Source organism: Eurytemora carolleeae, unplaced genomic scaffold (assembly GCF_000591075.1).
Source record: "Eurytemora carolleeae unplaced genomic scaffold, Eaff_2.0 scaffold1739, whole genome shotgun sequence".
Taxonomy (NCBI): Eukaryota; Metazoa; Arthropoda; class Copepoda; order Calanoida; family Temoridae; genus Eurytemora; species Eurytemora carolleeae.
The window spans coordinates 1-16,822 of NW_019397625.1; the positions used below are offsets into that span (position 1 = coordinate 1).

General features: G+C 29.2%; 1 protein-coding gene across 1 annotated transcript; it reads left to right on the plus strand.

The window, feature by feature from the left end:
- The first annotated feature begins 944 nt into the window (after positions 1-944).
- LOC111715241 (malate synthase, glyoxysomal) lies at positions 945-16,103 on the plus strand. The gene is made up of 12 exons (XM_023490548.1): positions 945-962; positions 2,197-2,265; positions 2,952-3,011; positions 3,075-3,188; positions 3,646-3,695; positions 3,953-3,997; positions 5,123-5,161; positions 6,311-6,366; positions 7,045-7,082; positions 8,447-8,512; positions 9,183-9,224; positions 15,864-16,103. Exons 2-12 carry the CDS (start codon positions 2,213-2,215, stop codon positions 15,961-15,963), a joined length of 663 nt encoding a protein of 220 aa, XP_023346316.1. The 5' UTR covers positions 945-962; positions 2,197-2,212; the 3' UTR covers positions 15,964-16,103.
- Positions 16,104-16,822: the final 719 nt, after the last annotated feature.

Sequence of the window (16,822 nt, forward strand, 5' to 3'; positions counted from 1 at the left end):
CACTTTCTGCAGTTTGCAGTTGCAATTTTTTAAGAAATTTTTATATGGTTTATAATTATTTAATTTTTCTGTACCTACATATATACAATTTATATATTAATAATTTTGTTTTTTCAGCTAATTGTACATGGATTATAATTTTTAGTTTAAAGATACTTAAGTTTTATTTATGAATTCTTTTTTAGTTAATTTTTACGTTGTTTATAATTTTGCTTTTTACATATCAACATTTTAATATAGACATCGTCATATATAGCAATACAGTTAAGACGACTTTCTATTTTTAATTTTAATTTCTGCAAAGCTTTTTTCAAACATCAGGGATACAAAGAGAAACTTGCCAATTTGTAATTAGAAAATGATTTTTTTTTAATTAAAACTTGACTACAATATTCCGCCTCATTGTATTGATATAAACACGGACCACTATATATTAATTTTAATGAATTTTTCCAGTTGCAAAACAATATGTTTTAGAAGTTTTTTAACAACTAATAGGTCTTACTTTTAAAATATTTTGATTCTTATATTCTTTTATGGATTTAGATTTTCATTTGTTGGCATATTCAAATTTTTTAACTTTACCAAATACTTTTGTATTTTACAGATACCTATAAATAACATTAAAATCCTTTTCCTAATTTAAATAGTAATTATTTTTTATGTATTTTTTGCTTTAGAGATCACAGTCTGGGGTTAAACTGTGGAATTTGGGATTATTGCGCCTCCATTATCAATATTTTTGGGACCAGAGCTGATGCTATTATACCAGATAGGTAGGTATACTTGGGGCCAGATCTGATACTATTATACCACTATTATACCAGATAGGTGGTATACTTGGGACCAGATCTGATACTATTATACCAGATAGGTAGGTATACTTGGGACCAGATCTGATAATATTATACCAGATAGGTAGGTATACTTGGGATCAAAGCTGATGCTATTATACCAGATAGGTAGGTATACTTGGGACCAGATCTGATACTATTATACCAGATAGGTAGGTATACTTGGGACCAGATATGATACTATTATACCAGATAGGTAGGTATACTTGGGACCAGATCTGATACTATTAAACCAGATAGGTAAGAAACAAGCATACTTGGGACCAGTCGATATGATACTTATTTCTCCAATTTTAAAGGTAAAAAAGGCAGACCACATTTTTGATTTTGCTTAAAATTCCAGACTAAACCTAATATAATAAACTTTTGTTTATGAGTTAGTTATATCAACTCGATGATGGTTGACTGTTACTATGTTAATATTACTTTATCAATATGGTAAAAATATATTTCTTCAATTACAAAAATTTACCAAACTTGGTCATTGAACATTTTTTATTTCAATTTTGTTTCAATGATTTGACGTTATGTATCCATCCATGTTAGATAGTTCAAATTTAATCAGGACCGCGAAGGAAAAGTAGTTTTACTAGTCAAAACTAGTTCAGCTACCTCTCTTTTATTCATAAATATCCATATATGAATGTTTAAACAGATTAAAGAGTAGATGAAGCAGGCTATATATTTTAAAAAATCAATCATTTATTTAATTTGATTCCGGGATCCAATTTAGAATTCAATTTTGATTCATTTATTTCTAATTTAGAATTTTCTATCTAAATGCAAAAGCATTCATCAAAAGACAGAATTTAAACAAGAATTCTACAGAAAAATATAAAACAACAATAAACTTTCTGTCTGTGTATTTTAATCATTGTTTTTTTGTTTTTAAACACTAAAAATGACAAGATATCATCTTAATTTTGTGTTTAAATTTATGGGGTAATATAAGAGAGAAATTTTTAGCTGTTCAAATTACAAATCTCCTAAGTTTTAGCATTCTAAAATTCTTAAAATTGTTATCATAATTAAAAGGAATTAAGCCACAAACTCAAATTTTCTAATCCCTTCATCTTTGCAACATGATAGTGTAATCCATTGAAATTACAAACTTAGGTTTTTTATCTGAACAGATTCAAAAGACTCAATTCCTTTGTTGCATAAAACAACTATTTAAGTGTATTGATTTGTTGTAGGAATATCATTTTGAAAATCATTTTGATTTAGTTGCTAAGTAATTCAACTTTGTTCTTAAAATCAAGAATTCACGTTTAAAAATTATCAATTTCAAGATAATAGTTTCCTTATTAGCAAGAAGGTCTTTTATATGTTTATTGTTAAGGAAGAAATATGTGAACATGGAGAAACATTTTATGAAGAGTTATCTCAACCTGGTTGTCAAAACATGCAGGAACTATTTTTTATCATTTTTTTTCAATTACGAATTAATAAAAACTATATTTTCAATTGATTTTGTTGATTATGACGTTGATAGGATTTAAAATAAAATTACAGTTAGCTATATTTGTACTCTGACAGTAATAATGAGGAAAACCTCCTCAAAAAATTCGCTCTACCGTATTTATTATTTTTTACCATTGAAAATATTTTGGATCTGCTAAAAAAGCAAACTTTAAAACTAAAAATTTTGTATTATATATGAAATACTAAGGTTTAGTGAATCCTTAACTGACCTATAAAATAACAATATACAATCTATGCCTTATTCAAATTACAAGAGTTTCTTTACGCATACTAGACTTGCAGCGAAACAAGTTAACATGTAAAATTTTGTATTATATATAAAATACTAAGGTTTAGTGAATCCTTAACTTACCTATAAATTAACAATATACAATCTATGCCTTGTATTCAAATTACAAGAGTTTCTTTGCGCATACCAGACTTGCAGCGAAACAAGTTAACATGTAAAATAACAATATACAATCTATGCCGTATTCAAATTACAAGAGTTTCTTTGCGCATACTAGACTTGCAGCGAAACAAGTTAACATGTAAAATATCGACAAAAAAGTTAAACAAACTTTTCTCAGCAATTCTTTTTTTAAGAAAAAGAATATAAAATTAATAATAAAGATCCCGTGGTGCCCCAGCAACTGGAGGAATGGCTGCAGCAGTGTTCAGCTCAGGATTAAGGTGTTTAGTAATACTAACCACTTCTGTATGCCGAGTCCATTAGCACCTGATCCATCATTATAGTGATGAAGAAGTGCGAAGTAAAACAGCTGACGTGGTTGAGAGTAAACGTAGTGAAATTCTAGCTGGAGTCTCAGGATTCCTTATTTATGATTTCAATCTTATCCAACCTATCCGGTAAATCTAGAATATATCATTTAGGGAATATTCAGAGAAGGACATATTCAGTTTTCTTACAAGGAGGGCTTCGCACTAGTAGTTTTTCATACTTAGAGTGATTTTTCCACCTTTGGCATTTTTGGATTGTCTTTGAAACTAGTTTTATTGAAAAAACATAAACAAATGTTTCAAACATGGCTCTGTACACTGATTAAAATAGAACACATGTTAGGGATGTATTTTGATTAACAATGCTAAGGATTTGATGAATCGTGTGTGAGATTCGTTTGGAAATTCTATCAGTGACATGGGTGGACCGAGCTTGACAATCACCGTTAACTTTCCGTTGTTTGTTTACAATGAAACTAGTTTGAAAGCTGTTCTATTACGTCATAGTAAAATGTAAATAAACACTAAACCTCTTTCTTTTTGTTTATTAAGTTTTACAATTGAGAAGATATGAATTTAATCCTAGAACCTTGTGGAAATCTACCTTTGTCTCACCTACTCTACATAAAGAGAAAGGTAATAAACGATTTCTGATTTTTCCAAAAACTAAAATGTTCTAATACCTATATCTTTGCAACCTGATGGTGTAATCTTTGGATATAGCAACCTTTGATTAGTCAATTAAACAGAATTATCTAAGGTCAACGATATCAGGTTGGTACAGTACATAATTTTCCGTTCGTTCCTTCTCAGCCAAAGAATTAGAAACAAATTATGGGTTAAAGAGACCTGATTCACATTTATCCACTTATCTCTTAAAAATGTGATTTCAGAACATTTGAATATTTCTTCTGTTGACCTTCTTTCCCTCCCGGCAGGTAAAAATCAATCAATCAATAAATTAAATTGTCCATTAATTTTATATAATATTATTCAATCAATTAACATGTAAATGAATCAATAAGCATGTTAATTACAATTGTTAATCAATCAATTAACATATTAAATAGTCAATTTATATGTTAACTAACCAACTATTATGTTAATTAACCAACTATCATGTTAATTAACCAATTATCATGTTAATTAACCAACTTTAACTTTAATCAATAAATCAATTAATTAAATTTATATTAGATAATTTATAAATCAATGGATTACTTTAAGTACAAGGATAACCAGAAAACTCTGGAATAGTAAGATGACTTTTAGAATAAAGTTTTAACTTTGAAAAGTTCAATGACGACGAAAAAGACCCATTTCACAAAATAAGTGATTTTACAAGTGTCTGGTAAAACCATTTGCTTTGTAACACCATCAAATACACTTAAGTATTGCTATAATGTTGTCTTCTATTGTTATCTGGTTATCACGTACAAAATTTTTAAAACAATTTATTTACTAATAAATTATTAAAATAAATATTTTCATGCTTACTTTTTCATTCTTAATAATTCATCAACTTTATTCATTAAAGCTGAGAGCTTTACCACTGGGAGGTTAAAAATTAAATGTTTAATGAACATTCATACATATTCATTTGTATTATTTTTATTTCTAAAATCTCACGTTTTACAAAAAAAATGTAAAACCCAAGATAAAAGGAATTGAGTTTTTGCCACAAACATGAATTTTCTAATTCCTATATTATTGAAGCCCAATGTCGGAAACCTTAGATATTTCAAACTATTTATTCTGTTAGATAAAATAATCTGAGTTTGAAATAGCTAAGGTTGTGGCAAATACTCAATTCCTGTACTTAAAAAACAACAAATGTTTACCTACTTTTTTGACAAACATTTTTTTAAATTAGGGTTTACAGATTTTCGAAAAATGCTTTTCGCAAAATTTCAATAATCCATTCGATAAAGGATTCGAAATAAAAATTTCAAGCATTTTCGCAGAAATTTTTTGTCGAAAATCCAATATTTTTCGATAAAACTTTTAAAAACCGCGACATTTTAAATCAGAATTTTCGATAGAAATTATAAATTTTTATCTAGGAGGAGTAACAATGGAGGGTCTCAAGTTAAATATAGCAGGAAAGTTTTAATAAAATAAAAAACATTATTACATTTATTATAATTGCCATGATTTTTATATTTTTCAAAACTTTTTCTCAAAGACTATTCTTATTCTAGGTTTTCAATTGTAACAGAAAGAAAATTCACAAAGTAGTTAAAATGATAAACTTTTTTAACTTTGGGAAATTAAAGGTGAAATCTTTGCCCCGCAGAGACATTTGTCCGACGATTTGTGACATGCTAAAACTAATCTGCAGAGCTAGGTGTGACATGCTAAAACTAATCTGCAGAGCTAGGTTTGACATACTGAAACTAATCTGCAGAGCTAGGTTTGACATGCTGAAACTATTCTGCAGAGCTACGTGTGACATGCTGAAACTAATCTGCAGAGCCAGGTGTGACATGCTGAAACTAATCTGCAGAGCTAGGTGTGACATGCTGAAACTAAACTGCAGAGCTAGGTTTGACATGCTGAAACTATTCTGCAGAGCTAGGTGTGACATGCTGAAACTAATCTGCGTAGCTAGGTGTGACATGCTGAAACTAATCTGCAAAGGCTAGGTGTGACATGCTGAAAAAAAATTACGAAAAGATTATTCCAAACGAAAAATGTATCTGGGATAATCAACCGGTTAAAAAAGGTTCTGCCCTTAATTTCCAAAAGTTTTCATTGGTTATTCATTCTTCAGAACTTCAGGATATGAAAGCCTTTACGAATTGAATTTGATCCCTAAATTGACTTCCTACTTTTTATCTATTTTATTATCCAATTCCTACACTTCAAATCAAAATAGAGTTTGGCCAGCCAATCTAAAATAATTCTCTGTTTATAAAGCTAAAATCTTTTTTATGAAATGTAATTTCTTTAAAATGTGATTTATTTAAGATTACTGCTTATAAGATAAAAATTAATTCTCTTTCATAAAGTGTCATTCTTTAATGACTTTGGATCATCAAATATAAATCTTTTTAATGTCTTAATTTCTAAAAAATGTCTCACTATGAATATATCCAATGACAAGTTTTTTGATAATATATTTTAGAAGATTTTTTTTTCTAAAATATCTTCTTGTGAAATTTTCTTTTGTAAGTTTTTTCGTAAAACATGTTTCTATGAAATACCTCCTGCTGCCAAAACATTTTCTTTTAATTATTTCAACTCTCAAGTTGGAGTTCTGTTTATAAACGGATGGCTAGGTGGACGGGGAACCTTCGTTTACAAGGTAGACCTGGGCATTGTATTTATTGCATTCAAAATCATTTTAGTTTTTATTGTTTTAAAATTATAATTTGTTGCCTTCCTTTGCTACAAAGCTAAAGTGTATGTTTAGTGTTTTCAGTATATTACACACAGTTTTGCCACTTAAATAGTTGTAAATTGGTTCAGTCCAAACTAGGACCGTAAAGGTTGGCTCATCTCGGATATTCAAATTTACACCAGTTATGGAGAATATTTTTTCTCCAATTAAGCACCTCTTGAAGACATGTAATCAAATATGTGCTCGTTTTCTTGAAAACAATAAAACTTATAAAACTAATAAAAATCTTTTTTTGTTACCATAAAAAGCAACTTTAAAGAAGAATATAGTTCTTCTGTGTACTAGAGAATATTTAGTATTACACTGTAGTACAATACTAGAATTTTTTTTTTTCAATTATTACATCAGAATTTAAATTTAAATATGTACTTGAATTAAGGCTGTTTTGAAATAATAGATTTTTCTTTGTCTGTTATATTAACGTAAGCAGGCAACTTAAAAAATTGGATTTTGTATGTGTACTTAAAACTACTTATTATTGCACTATAGTACATTGCTAGAAGTACATTTATATGACACATTTTAAATCATAAACCTACTTTATGTCCATTTTCGATATATTGATGCCTAGCTTATTACTAGGGAGGAGTAGAGGATTCAGCTACAGCTGAAATCAGCAGGTAAATTAACCAAACTCAACGATACAGTTTTACCAAACCAAACCGAACAAGAACCAACCAACCCAAATAAATAAAACAATTACACCCAAACCAATCAGATCAAGCCACAATAAAAAAACCAAGTATTTCCAAATGTTTTAAACTACACCATCAAAACCTCCGAACCCAAAATTACTCCTTAATAGCTTGACACGAACAAATAGTAAGTTATATAATCAAACATTTAATATTTTTCATAAATTGTCATTTAAACATTGTCATATCAACTCCCCACCTTCGTTTCGACAACTGTGGGTATGTAGAATATTGATATTGATATAACCCTTGAAACATAGTTTCCCTTATCTTTTATACAAGGGATTTATGTATAGGCTATACTGTCGGTATAAAGAATGGTATATTAAGTCAGAATATAATATCTACAATATATTTTATATAATGTACTAAATATATATGCATATATTAATTTAGGCTTTCTGGATATCTAAGTTGTATTTTCAGTTTTTTTCTATTTATCTTTAATCATTTTTATGGCTTGAATTCAATTTCAAAATTTACATTGACAAATAAAGTTTCAAAACATTCAAGTTTCTGAACGTTTAATTTTTAAAAATTCGTTTTTAAACCTATTAAGTTTATAAACATTCAAGTTTATAAACATTCGAGTTTATAAACATTCAAGTTTCTGAAAATGTTGTTTGGGACCTCATATTACCCCTGGGAAAGTTTATGACTGATAAAAATTTCAAAAATTTGCCTGCAACAAAATTCGATTTTCATTAAATTTGAAAATCCACGAAATTATTATAAATCTGCGAATTTTATTTTTAATTTATTTTACAATGTATAAATATATAAATACAAAGAGATCAGAGCTGAAAACTTTAGAATGGTGGATATCAGGATTAAGGCTTAAACCACTCTTTTTCTTAATATCCAGTTTAAATATTGCTTGTTCTCCACATGAATTTAAACTCCAGAGAAGCAAAATGATCAGACAATTGGATATTTCATTCTAAAGTTTTCAGCTCAGGCTCACAATTGAAATAGAAGATGAGCGCGAAGGGCCCTAAAAGCCGAGATATTTATACATTTAAATATTTAAGTAATTCAAAGTGGTAAACTGTAACTTTGTTTTTGTAACGTTGTGCAAAAACTTTTTCTAGAGAACCATTTTACCATTTATTTTTATTTCCAATTTGACCTTAAATCTCAATTTTGAAATATAATCAATGGCATTGAGGTTCTTTTGGAGTAACTCAAACCACTCATAACTCTGTACAAAGAAGACTGTAGATTGAATTCAAGTTGTCTTTTCAAATTCAATTTGGCAATAGCTAGGCAATAAATATTTTTAATTGTAGAATGCAAGTCTGGCAGTGGCTGAGGCACGAGGTTCACATAGAGAATTCAATACTGCCGGTTACTAGGTAGAGATCAATTATCATTTAAAGCTCATTTAGAGATCAATCATCATTTACAGATCAATTAAAAAATAAAAGTAACAATAATAACAATTATGGTAATGACATTAAAAATAATAATGTTAATAATAAAATAGTGATAATAATAATAAATATTCTTTTTATGAAAAATAAATAATAATCCTACGAATAATTTCCAATAATGTCTGTAGATTGTGGAAAGTACTTGTGTATTGGATATCGGAATAATACACAACACATCGTATATTTATTATTTACTTTAATAATAATTAAAGGTAGTTTTTGGTATTTTCAGTAGCTGAAAGGTTTTCATGTGTTATCTTTAAATTAGCTGGTTGCTTATTAAATGTTGCATTAATGTTCTCTACTATTTAAAGATTCATTTTGAAAAATTTTTCATGAGTTTAACGAAAAAAAATCTTTCTTATTCAAGGTACCCATAATAGAAATGAAATTCAAAAGAAAAAAAACAAGAATATTTTCATTATTTTCTCTCCGAAGAAGATTTCAATAGTCACGTTGTGAATCGGACATACTCATTTTTTTAATGAGGTATCGCTTGAAAATATGTTGACAGTCTCTTAAAGATGATAAAAAGATGTCTAATAAAATAAATAAAATAACAACAAAATTAATAAAATACAATTTATTTTAGGTCCCTGGTCCTTGGTTTACTTGAAGAGGACACCTCATTAGGGTAAATATATATTTTCAAAAAATATTTCCCTCCCCCTTCCCCTCTCCCTCATATTACCTTACCTCCAAAACAGTAATACATAATATACTAGGTTTTACTGGCGCTTCGCGCCCATCTTCTATTTCAATTGTGATAATGTTCTCTTTGTGTACACTGAAAAACAAAACAAAACAAAAACGCGGATTTCATCAAAAAAATGTAATAGATTTTCAAAATTTTCAAACATTAAATGAAAATCGAATTTTGATGAAGACAAATTTTTGAAATTTGGATTATTCATAAACCTTCCCTGGGGTCATGTGAGGTCCCACAAAAAAATTTGGGCCTGATCGGTTTAGCCGTATTGACGTTTATTGGATACAAACAAACATCCCGACGCCTAGACAGACGAGACAGACAAGCAAAGTATATATATGAATTGATAACAACCTATAACTGTTTATTTTTCTTACTTTAAAGAATAAACAAAAAAAACAATATTTCCGCTGTTTTTCTTGTTATTACTGCTGTGTCGACAAAAACGAGAGAGAAAAAAACCAAAAGCAACATTCTAATCATGTCACTCGACCTCTTAGAAATAGAGCGTAATTAAACTTAATATTTAATTCATTTGTAACCCAATACAAAACATACATAGCACAAAATATACGTTAAAAAGGGTAAAGATAACCGTGAACTCCCAATTCTAACCGTTCCCCTCGAAACAATTTCATCCCCCACCACACGTTAAGATATCCAGATATAGTGCTATGCTATGTCAGCATTCACTTTTAAACATGCGTTCAACCATTTAATGAGATTTTTGTATTTTTTAATTTCGTGTTAGATGTTTTTTTTACGTTTTGACTATTTAAGTACTGTATAGAAGTTTATGAATAAAAAATACGTAAAAACCTTACGCACAGTACCTAGCATGACGTTAATCATGTATTTTGGTTTTCAATGTTAGAACACTTTCTACGCAGTTTCTCAATTATGTTCATTTTACTAATATTATCATGCATTAAGATAATTATTAATATAGCTCAATTATATGAGACATTTATTTATTATGCATTAGTTACAGCCTTACAGGGTCTCCAGACATTTATTTATTAAGTGCTTGCTTTTTTTTTTGGGGGGGGGGGGAATGTACAATATTAATAAATGCGTTAATAAATCTAACGTTTACGTCTTTTTTTTTCTTCCTAAAAACTAACAAACAAATTGTTTTCAGAAAAAAAATAGACGATATATGAGATACATTCTTACACATGTAAATGGTTCTGCATTGTTTACACATTTATAAATATTAATAATATATCTATATCTTTTAAATGGTGCTGCACCTTCCGATTCGAATCCTTCCTTAATCTTTAACTTTGAATTGTTGGTTAAAATTTGAACTGGCACTTGTTTGTTTACCGACATAGCTCAAATTCATTAAATTCAGTTCCAGGTCCACTTTTTAGATAGTTCTTTTTTTCTGGATCATGATTTGCATTGTCGGATTTCAACAAATCTTTTTACTGCGTTAACATGACTGGAATCTTTTTAAATTATTCATCTATCTATTTAAAGAGTTTTTATTCTATTTTTATTTATTTATTTGCCGTATCATATTCCAAGTTAAATAATTGCTGAATCATCCTCATGTGAGAATAAGTTTTTAAAGTATTCTGTATTTCAAGCAAAATCATATGTATAATTAATTACACAAGATAAAATTCTAAAATGTCTTTATGTAGTCAATGCCCTACTCCATGAAGGGTTCTCGAACACATATCTATTCAAGTACAATTCAGCTTCACTTAGCTAGCAATGTTAAAACCAGATACAATTTCTCATGAGCTATCGATGTCAACCAGACACTAGCTCGTATTCTATCAACGTCAAACCAATAGGCGCGATCTAGTCAGCTATTGATGTCAACACGGACACTATCTATTAATCTATCAATGTCAAACCACTGGGCACGATCTCATCAGCTATCGATTTCAACCGGACACGAGCTCATATTCTATCAACGCCAAACCAATGGGCGCGATCTTGTCCGCTATCAGTGTCAACATGGACACACTGATGTTGTAATCCTTTGATATTTCAAACTTAGATTATTTGATTTAACACAATTCAGAGTTTGTGGCAAAGACTCCATTCCTTTATGTGACATTACTAGCATGACTTTTTGACCTTGTGCATCTCCTTTATTTTTGATCAAACGCACGACTTAAACATCTTAAATTTAGTTTGTACAATCCGAAGTGAAGTTGGCAGTGGCACCCTGTATAACAATTGTTTTGTATTTTTTAATTTATAATGCACAATGGAGTGTAAGAATGTAAGGTTTAAATTCATAATGCACAATGGAGTGTAAGAATGTAAGGTTTAAATTTATAAGGCACAATGGAGTGTAAAAATGTAAGGTTTAAAGAGATGCTGAAGACGTAATTCCAATCCAACCTTCATTTCTAGAGTGGAATGTCCAATACCTTTTAAATATTTAAATGATTTAGAATGACTAAGATATCCTAGTTTCTCTATGTTAAAAATTGATTATCTCTAAAACCCTATTCCTAGTCAATACACTCAAAATGCGCATTTCTATGTGTAATGAAAAGATAAACAAGCTCGGCCTTCCTATAATGCCTAAACTTTGCCTAACTATTTGTATTACGTTTTCATATAGAACTAGTTCTAAACAGTGAACAGTCCTAATACGTAGCAGTAAAATTTGCATAAAAACCCTATCCCTACTCCCTACACCTTTAGTATAATCAAAATGCGCATTTCTATGTGTAATGAGAAGATAATTTTGTTCTATTAAAATCCATAACATTTGTAAATTGTGTTTCGAGACAACAGAATTATATAGTTTTGTATTTGTTACTATATTTATTCTTTATTCTATTTTTGCCAAATCATCCAAAAAAAAATTTTGTGTGTCACCAAATTGTATAAATTCTTTAATGCAAACTCATTGATGCAAATGTCAGATGAGCAAATTGTTTTTAATTTCATGGATTTGTCAAAGCATTTATATACTTTACAAAACTTGTCAATTTGACCTTTATAAGAAACATTTATGTTAAAGCTGTTCAAAACTATTTTCTATTTTTATCTTATTTAATAAAAAGTGTTCTGCACTTGACATATTTATCCTCCGGAAACATTTTATTACAGTCAACCCATCTCACCCTTCTTCTCCCACAGATTACAAGTTATCACGCAAAACATTAAATTTTTATTAAATATTATTATTAAAGATGGGGCATACTTGATTCACAACGGTAATGGGATCAGAGATGTCAGACATATCCTTATTAAATTATTTAACACTTTGCTACCTTTGTGAGCTTTCTCTACTCGATGATCAGTCAATTATAAGGTTTAAAGAGTACCATTGTTAATAAGACTTGTCCTCTTTGCATGGAAAGTTTCTTGAAATTACGCTTGCAGTTCCCTTAAAGGGTATATGAACATGGCATTAAAAGGATTTGGGCATTGCTATGTTCTATCTAAGAAGACCAAATGTGTTCTTGGTGTTACAGAAAACCGATATTCGTATTTTGTTTCTATATAATTTTGCAATTTCCAAAAATGTTCATCTAGCGGCGTGGAAACTGGAAAGGTGTCAATTAATCATAACTTTTTCGGACACGAAGATTGATTATTTTTTGTATAGCTCCAACTTGAAAACGAATCTTGTTTACGAGTTTCCAAAGTTAAAACATTTTCAATTAATAGAAAAAAAATAGAAAATATTTCATAAATTGTGTTTAACATCATTCAATTCAACTTTTAGAGCTGTTAAACTTTGAAGAGAAACTTTTAATGCATTTAGTTAAAAGATTAATAAATCTTTACAAACATACAAACTTCGTTAAACATTGTATAGTTATAAGAACCAGAAAACTGTGGAATATTATTATTATTAAAGATTTATTCACACACATTTAATATACATACATATATTAAAATCAAAGGGTGTAAACCCATTCTCGATGTTTCTAGTGGAATTGATATTCACATTTATCAAACGGGAACCTAAAAGGTTTCCTCTCGAACCTACAAGTTCTATAAGGGATTCAGCCCTAGTCCTCTTATAATTAGCAAACATTTTGCATGCTTTCTTGAGAGAGGTGTTGACTCCTCAACTGCTCTCAACTAACGAGGTTAAGACTGAGTTAATGAGTTTGAAGTTTTAAACCAAATATATTTAAGTACAATAGATGGCCACGTAGAATTTGCACACTCTCAGACCTCAGTACAGGGACCGAGGGAATGCAACCTCCCCCGCACAGCAATTCCGAACCTTATTTTACTATGCGCGTCCCGAGAGGGCTTCCGAACCTCCCCCAAACAGTTTTCCGGGAAGGATCTTCCATTCACAATCGTCAATTTCTTCTTAAAACGGGACTAATTTGATTATTTATTCCCTTTCCTCCTTCTATCTTATTTACATATTTTCCACTGTTTTCCTTTTCCTTCCTGTCTCTCAAATATCAATCTTTTATGTATAGCGTGAAACCTGAATATTAAAGATATTTGCAAAATAAAATTTAAAATAAAGTTTAAAATACAAAATTGGAAAGGAAGTGTTTCAGTATTAAATATTCTTGATAAACAATTTAGATTTACCTTTTCTTAAACGGGTATTCACAATTCACAAAGATACCATTCTAATTTTCGTTTATACAAAATTGATAAAGATATCCTTTATTTTGTACTCCGAGGGACGGGGCGATACACTTATTCAATCTTAAAAAACGGGAGGTGTTACGTTAGTAAGTTTGTTTATTTACAAAATTTCCTCTAAAAAAAGCTTGAAACTAACATTTCAGACACCCCTATCTCTGCTGGGGTACTTGAACACCAGGATATGCTGGGGGGGGGTCAATTTGACCCCCCCTCTATATCCCATGCTTGATGTCCAAATATGACAAATGATACATCATTGGAAAGCTCTTGTGCTCTACTTTTAGAATCTGCAAAAAAAATTTGAAAATTTGCAAAAATTGAATTTTTTATCGCAAAATCAAGTTATAAAGTAAAAATGTTTGCAAATTTCTTTTTGAATTACCATGTAAAAAGTTAAACTATTTTTTTAAAATTTATATATTTTTTATAGCTGTCTAATATTTCTTTTTGTGAAATGTTTAGTTTTAAAGTAAAAGTTTTTTTGTTTTGTCTGTATATAGAGAATAGAAATAAAAAATGGTTAGTTTGTGTGAAAAAAACACATGGTTGTAAATAACGTATAAATGTTGAGTCTTCTTCTGATATATTCATCTTAATCATATGTTTGAAACATAGCACGTCAAACTAAAGTACATTTCACGAAAGATTTAAATCTTAATGATAAAAAAATTCTTTTATATTACATATTACCAGAGACAAAGGAACTGATTGTCACAAATTTTAATTGTCTTATCACTATGTTTGCAACCCAATGTTCTAAATCTTTTATATTCCAAAACTTTGTATTCTGTTCTCTGAAAAATAATCAAAGTTTGAAATATCACAGGTTTATACCATCAGGTTGTAAAGATAAAGAAATGTAAAACTTTAATTTGTGGCAAATACTCAGTTACTTTGCTTTTCTCATACTTGTGCGTATAAGCAAAACTAGAGAAGTTACGATTACGGAGGCAAACAGTAGTTCCAGTAATTTTGCATAAATTTTACTTTCTCCTTCTGTCTAGTTTAAAATGATAGTTTTCAGAACTTTTACTTTAACAACAACTGGAAACTATGTTTAAGAATTAAACTGGGAAACTTTCTCATAAACAGTAATAACCAGAAAACCCTGAAAAAGAAGACGACATTAAAGCAATAATAACGTGTATTTTTTGTAGCCATAAAGCAAATCGTTTTGCTATAGTGATTTATTAAATCACTTATTAAATGAACTGGGTCGGTTTACACTGCACAATTGAGGTGTTTCATGTTCAATGTTTATAGGACTACAGTGAAACCCTTAATAACGAATACATTCGTTATTAAGGGTTTCACTGTATTATTTCTTATATTTAAAATTCCATGGGACTTTAAACTTGCTTTTTAAAGCAAAATAATTTATAACTCGTAATGAAGGAAAAATACCGAAGAAACCCTTCAGATAGCCCTTGTTCAATTTTTGGGTTATCATATTAGTTTCATCCTTTGAAGGCAATCCTGGATTTTGTAAACAAAAAACAATTGTTTATTTACATTCATACGTTAGAAATTTTAAGCATTGTTCTTATTCTATGATAGCATTTCAATAAGAGAAGTTACGATTGAAAACTTGTATATAATGTTTTTAATTATTTAAATTTTTCAATTAAATCATGAAATGGTGCCAAAAACTAATTTAGGAAAAATTAAATTTGATTATGATTTTACGCTGAATTTTAATGACTTTATACTATATCTAAAGAGCTAGATTGTATTCGATATAAAATACACTTAATTCCCTTTTTTTTTGATATTTTTAAAGTCTAGCTTTTCATGCTGCTCTATGGAGTTTCTGAGTGTCATAATCAACGATTATTTCCCGCAACATAAACTTAGGAATTATTATAGAAAGGAAAAATCACGAGAAAAAAAAATCAACAAATTATTTTTTAATTTTAGGTTATAAATTGACATGTGAAATAATTAGATTTTTTAATTTAGAAGCTGCGAGGTAGCGAAGAAAATCTTCCTCGATGTAGTTTTAGCCGGAAAACCTCCAGAATTCATCACAACATACTTGAACGATATCTACTGCAGATAGATACAAAGATTTGTTCGCCATTTTGGATTAGCTGACTATAGTGGCCATTTTGAAACCTGTTTTGATCGAAACACCTTTTTATTTTAAAAAAAGTTGATAAGTTAGTCTAAAATAGTATAAAATATATAAATTGGTATAAATATGATAAACATGAACCATGCAATATATTGCAAAATATTTTGGCAAACTTTAAATTTTTCTGCTGAAGAAGGTTAACAAAATTGGGCTGAACAAATTATGAGCGCTATAAATAAAATGATCTAGTTCTATCTGAATTAGTTCCAAAAATTTAATAATTTTATATTTCTAACACATAAACGAGCAAGCAAATGTCGAAGACTTTATCTTTTTCGTAGAAACGACCATTTTATAAGCATTGATTATCGTAAAGGTTTAAAAAGAGTACTTTGATGAAACTTTCAACCTTTAAATATAACGTCATGTATTACAATCTCAAAACTCGTAACCTTATTTAAATATTTGCAAAATGGCATTTATTATATATGAACTTTGCTTGTCTGTCTGTCGTCTGTTCGTTTGTATCCAATAAACGTCAAAACGGCTGATTCGGCCCAAATTTGGTTTGGGACCTCTCATGACCCAGGGAAAGTTAATGGATGATCAACATTTTAAATATTAGCCTTCAACAAAATTCGATTTTTATTAAATTTGAAAATCCACGAAATTATTTTTATAAAATCCGCGAACTTTTTTTTGTTTAATTGTTTTACAATGTATACAAGAAGAAAATGTTAACAATTGAAAAAGAAGATGGGCGCGAAGCGCCTTGAACGAATAGTAGATCATAATTTTGCAGTAATTCTCTCTCTCAAAAATTGTGTTAATCCAGGGGCGTAAA